Genomic DNA, 6,530 nt, shown 5'->3' with positions numbered 1-6,530 from the left:
TAACTGTGCATGGATTTGTTTATTCAGGTAATGTTTAAATTGTATATCTGTAAGTTAGACTGTCATCCGGGACCCTTGACTTGGTCAAAAAAATTTAATGAAACAACGTAGCAACTCGTGAAGAGGCACATGGCACACAAGAAATTATACATTAACAATTTTACAATGCTCTGAAAATCAAATTCAACGTCTGACTTTGAATTGATTGTGTTGCATGCATCAAGCCTAGATATATACGTAACCTATAGGCATTTTTATCGGTATTTTTAAGTGCAGAACAAATCAAATTCCTTAATTTTTTTCAAGAAATAAGAATAAAAAACATTCTTTCCTTTTTACATTGTACAGCACACAATATTTACCTTTATCAAATGTTCAAAAACTTTATTTCTTTTCACTGTTACTAGTATATACTCGTACATGTAGTTAAGTTACAATTGTACCATAGAACTGACGGTAAATTTAAATTTTGCTTTGATGTTGCTGTGGTGTATTTGCCAGAAGAATCACAGGTTTTTTTTTTTTGGTTTTTTTTTAGGTCAAGCCCACTTAGATTAGCTATAACTTATTGATATTATGTGTAAACCAGCATATTTAGTTGAAGTTTAGCATCTCAAATCATTGTCATAAAGGCAAGTAACATCGTTCGGGGGGGGGGGGGGGTGTTGTTGTGTGGAAAAAAATACGTTTACATGTATTTTATTTTGAATTCAGAGATTTTCCAATTTAAATATAATTTTCAATTGAAATAAAATAAAGGGAAATCGTTTTTGAAAGAAGTTTTAAATAATTGCTCGGCAAAAAATTACAATGCCTGAAGTTTGCACCCCCAACCACCCCCTAAATTTAGTTCAGGGAATAACCATAAAAATACATGTAGGTACTGCCTAAGAGTTTGTTTTTGTGGAAGTGGGTTTGCTGATTATACCGGAAAAGAAAATTATTAATAATCCTTTGAATTATCCTTAAGACCTTACTACATGAACAGTGATGTCGGATATTCTTTTTACCCCCTTGCGAGCAATCGTAGTTACGTAGTCAATTTCGTCAACAATAAATAATTTCTCTTGGATAATGGCCGTGTTGTTACGAATGCATTGCGAGATGATTTTAGAGTGAGAACTTTATTGGTATTTTTTTGGTCAGTGGTCTTTCCCTCGTCAAAGATCCTTTCAAATACTAATTTCCAATGATTGAAGCATGATTATGTTGATGATGTAGAAAAAAGGGTGAGATGATGCCGTTGAATATACATTGCACTCCTTGAAAATTTTAAACTACTTACTTTATTATTTCAATATACATGTACATTAAGCTGATATTTTCTTCAACGACCTTTAAATTATTACTATTTTACAATGTATAGGTCCATAAAAATGCTAATATTTGGAGAAATATATATTTAAAAAACTTTAAAATACCTCTAGAGAAAAAATTATTTCTAACAAATACAAAGGGATGAATTAATAATCACGTTGCACTTTCCAATTATCAATGACGTTATGTAACGTTATTCAACGTTTAACAGCGTTATCCTGTTAGCATTGCATTATTTTCATTTGGAGTTTTAATTAGAATTTAGAAGGTATATAATAAAATATTTGGTATCAAAATATTCAGAAAAACTAGCTCTTTCAGAAACGGCAAAAAACCGATTTTCTAAAATTAGGTCACGAAGGTCCCTTTTCGCTTGACGCAACTCATATATCATGAAGAGTTCTACACAATGGAAGCGGTAAGTATGAAACTGCAATCTCATCAGCTATATCAAAGATACAAAAAAATTCCTTTTCAAGTGTATAGGAAAACCATTGTCAACCGTGGCGAACCGAGGTTGACAATGTTTTTTAAGGGGTGAAAATTTTCAATGTTTCACTCAACTATACATGCAATTCTTATCATATTATACTGAATGTTTTATGTACAAATACATATAACAGTGAACCTTGCGCGCATAAATTCAGATTCAAACAATGCGTTCTCTTGCGATGTGTTTTATGAACACAAAACACAACGATACGATAATTTTCTATTTTAAAGTTTTGATGAAATCAAACTTTAAACAAAATTTCTTTTTATAAATACTGAAAAACTCGAGAAACTTTAGAGACATAGCATGTCTGCTGAAACACCCTTAACTCAATAGAATAGAGAGTGGGAGTGAGAATCTCTCACTAAGGTTAATACATTCTGAACCAAAGTATAATCTAATTCTTTGCTAAAACCTTAACGGTTATTAAACGTTGGAATTAAAATGATTAAAGCGATATAATTGTGACGCACAAACGATACAAATGTAGAATTTTTTTTATGAACCGTACAGATTTGATCAATTCCTGGAAGTATTAGGCTTCAGGAAATAGGAGGTTTCGGAACCTCAAAAGTCTACTTTTTTAAAGAAAAATTTTGCATGGTCCACGACGAAAAAATTTTTTTTTTCTCAGTACTTTCCTTCGTTTTAATTGGAAAAAAGTATGTTATAATAAACATTCCCATCTAACGTCTTTATTACGATAGAGGCACCAAATATAATGAATTATGCCAATAGACTAAGTACAAGCAGTCTTTTGTTTTTCAATTTCCTATTAATAGAGTTTGTTTTTACAGATTTTTACCTCTGTTTGTTGGACTACCATGTATCCTTATCCTTATACTCTACTGCAACAACTCAAACACCTGGTCACAAGAAAAGACTATTCTTCCAGGAATAGTGTTACATGTAAACAAAAGTCGTCCTTTGACAAAATACTCTCTTAATCAGCTAGTACCAGATGTAAGGACAAGTAGTTTTAAAACTGAAACAACTACTCATCACGTATCATCTCCAGCAAGACAAAATATGGTTTCTGTCGAGGACCAGTCATGTGATATTCAAATGGCATTGTATTATCAGAAAAAGCAAGGAAATACAAGTTATCCTAGTTTATATAACAGTAAGTCATCATTTAATTTTGTTTACAAAACATTTTCTTTTTGCAAAGTCAAATAATTCTTATTCAGAAAGAACGTCATTATTTTGTTCTCTTCAGAAATTAAAAAGAAATTCAACGTAAATAATTTATTGGTCAGATTTTACACCAGTCGGAGGTTCGGACTGGAGCTTTTCGACCACCATTGGTTGTTCGGATCGGACTTCAGCCATCTTCAATAAGTCGAGTGATGATTGGTTGATTCCGAGGTGCACAGAACAAGATTCGTTCTTAGAAACAACAATGGATTTAAATAACGCCCCTGTGTTTGACTTTCCCGATGAATGTTTGTCTCGAGTCATTGATAAATTCTGCACAGACAACTTGCCAGTGCCAAACATTGGGGGCATTTACCTTGATACAGACCAATATATCCTTAGATCGATTAACGAATTCAGAACTAAGGAGTGTACAATGGAAAAAAGGTCCACAAGGGGGCGTGCCGAACGCCGTCATCTTCGCCGCTAAAAACGCAACCTTCATAAACATATGGATAGATAGTTACAAAAACTACAGCCCAAAAAAGTGGGGTAAAAACTCGGTGCAGATGGCGAGAAAGCTGTCCTTAAAATATCCTCAATACATTTACGTTTATGAAATCAGCTGTATATTCTTTCCACGGGAGACGGTTTTTGTATGACGGGAATTATAAATGGTCGCATAATTTTGCTATTCATTTTTTCAATAAAGATTATTATTATTATTCAGGCAGATTGGGGAAAATAAACTTAGAAACCATAAAAAATTTAAACAACACTATAGGTGCGGTGTTCAGATATGTTTTGTATGAAAATAAAGAACTTTGCAAATAACCAATGAGAGAAAATTGCACAGGACACGTCTTGTTTCAAAGCATAAGAAAGAAATATGTCTTCATAATATTTAGATATAAATGCATATTTGATTCAGAAAATTTAAATTGTTTCTTAGAATGATCACATGTTTACCATGTTTTACTCAACATCGAACTAAAAATTAAATAATACTGTTTATATTTTTGTATTTAGTTTTCAACTGTAATAATGATGTTACAGAACGGATGTACTGTTTACAATTATATGTAAATAATCATACATAATTTTTGATGATATATTAATTTTATCTGTGGAAAAGACTACATAAAAATGTACTTTACATGTATGTTCTATCGTATAGTATTTAATTTTTTGTTATATTGTCTAATTCATCATGGTTTTTTCTTTTTTACACATTAAAAACAATTGGGCTATCTTAAAGTTGTCAGTGCCTTTTTTTCCATGCTAGCCTATTTTTAAATTTGCTTAAAAAGACAAGAAACTATGATGAATTAGACCCCCTCCCCCAAAAATAAATAAATAAAAAAAATAAAAATTAAAACAAAGGGCCAGGGGCCACGAATTTTAAAGATTTTTTTCTATTGTTATACTTCATAAAACTTTGATCACCTATTATGGCCCCACCCTATCCCTGGGGATCATGATTTGAACAAACTTGAATCTACACTACCAGAGCATACTTCCACATGAGTTTCATCTTTCCTGACCTAGTGGTTCTTAAGAAGAAGAATTTTAAGGATTTTCCCTATGTTTTCCTTTGTTAAACTTTGACCCCCCCATAATGGTCCCACCCTACCCCCAGGGGTCATGATTTGTACAAACTTGAATTTAAACTACCTGAGGATGCTTCTACATGAGTTTAATCTTTCCTGACCCAGTGGTTCTGGAGAAGATTTTTAAAAGATGCCATTACTTTTTCACCAATTCATAATTATCTCCCCTTAGAATAGGGCATGGCCCTTCATTTGAACAAACATGAATCCCCTTCACCCAAGAATACTCTGTGGCAAGTTTGGTTGAAACTGGCCCAGCGGTTCTTGAGAAGAAGATGAAAATGTGAAAAGTTTACAACAACCACAGACAATGGACAAATTTTAATCAGAAAAGCTCACTGAGTCTTTGGCTCAGGTGAGCTAATAAAAACCATATAGATGTTAAATATGTCAAAGCCTCTGTTTTTACACTTACTAGTGCCATTGAGTCTGATATTAAACTGGTCCTCGCCCCTGTCATTCCTAGCTTTACATGTGTAGGTTCCATAATCAGCTTTGGCTATACTCCTCACTGTAAGTTCACTTTTAAATTTAGTGTCAAAGATGTCAGCTGCTGATGTAGAACTAATGGCATATTTACTGTTGCTCTGCAACTCTGTGTCCTCCTATTTAAAGTATAATTTTTGTGAATGACATTTCATCTTCACTATATTGAACTATTATTCTGCATTGTTAATACATACATCAACTTAAATTGTCACATTAAATGGTCAGTAAATGCCTTACCTTCAGCCATGTAAACTGCATCTCTGGGGTGCCTTCAGCCTTACAGATCAGGGTCACAGTATCTCCATGTTTTCCTCCTGCTTTAGCATACTGTCGAGACTTGTCAATGCCAGCAAAATCTGAAAATTGAAATTAAACATAGGTGAGGATATGCTCAAGAAGTCAAATGTAAAGGGCATTTTTTATTGTTATTTTATACAGATTCTAAGTGCCGAAAAGCATATTTCTTACATGTTATCATAAAATAATTACATCAAGAATATCACATTCACTTACATTTGACCACCAAGTTGGCTTTTTTGGTCTGGGGCTGTGCTACTTGGTTATCAGCTGTACATGTGAATTTCCCAGAGTCACTTCTTATTAGATCCTGAATCACAATCTGGCTCTCTCCATTTCTGTACACCTGTTTAGTTTTAGACATGTCAAACCGTGGTCTGGACCACACAGCCATGTTCTCCACTGATGGATTCCCATTGACACCACAGATGATGGAGGCTGAATCTCCCTCATTGGCATACACTGTCTCCTGAAATCTTATTATCTCAGCTGGGACTGAAAGAAAATGTGTCCAATAAGAGTTATCTCTCTTAGGCTAAAACTAAGATTGTGCCATCTAGATCATGAGGGTACTGTAGAATTAACACACTGATTTGATACATGAAAAGGTGAACAATATGATAACATATATTTGACCTTGACCAGGAAGTAGTAGTACAATATCATTACTTACATTTGACCTTAAAATAAAAAATCCCCCTCCTTTCCCCTCTCTAATCCCAAAATATTAAGTACTTGTCAAGAAAAGAATGATACAAATTGGACTGTCTTTCAGTAAATGGAATGATTAAACCTGGGAAGCTGATGGCCGTCATGGGGTCAAGGTAGGCAGAACAAGGATATGATACAATTTGGAGAGGGAGAAATAATCCGAAATATCTCCTATCGTTATCTTTATCTCAGTAAATTCCTATTATGTCTGTAAAATATATATGTCAGTGAGCCCAAATCAGAGAGAGAGAGAGAGAGAGAGAGAGAGAGAGAGAGAGAGAGAGAGAGAGTTGACGAAAAAGTCGTTGATCAGAATGAATTTGAGAAACTTTTGTACATGCATTAGTCAATAAAGGACGCGTGTTTTCAGCGGAGCAGGAAAAACAACGTTAACTTTGCTAAACGTACTCACCTACAGAAACAGAGGAACACTAATCTTACAAGGTGATGTGAGGGTCAATGCAGTGATAGTGGAC

At 33.8% G+C, this 6,530-nt stretch overlaps 1 protein-coding gene across 1 annotated transcript; it reads right to left on the bottom strand.

Moving 5' to 3' along the window:
- Positions 1-3,926: 3,926 nt before the first annotated feature.
- On the bottom strand, positions 3,927-5,834 carry LOC134270672 (neural cell adhesion molecule 2-like). The gene is made up of 4 exons (XM_062752917.1): positions 5,560-5,834; positions 5,284-5,402; positions 4,973-5,162; positions 3,927-3,937 (listed from the first exon to the last, which is right to left on the bottom strand). Exons 1-4 carry the CDS (start codon positions 5,735-5,737, stop codon positions 3,927-3,929), a joined length of 498 nt encoding a protein of 165 aa, XP_062608901.1. The 5' UTR covers positions 5,738-5,834.
- Between the last annotated feature and the right edge of the window lie 696 nt (positions 5,835-6,530).

The sequence above is a fragment of the Saccostrea cucullata genome, unplaced genomic scaffold (assembly GCF_032062105.1).
Source record: "Saccostrea cucullata isolate Sc308-1 unplaced genomic scaffold, CSIRO_AGI_Scuc_v1 ctg18029, whole genome shotgun sequence".
Taxonomy (NCBI): Eukaryota; Metazoa; Mollusca; class Bivalvia; order Ostreida; family Ostreidae; genus Saccostrea; species Saccostrea cuccullata.
This window is presented reverse-complemented; position numbering and strand designations above follow the sequence as displayed.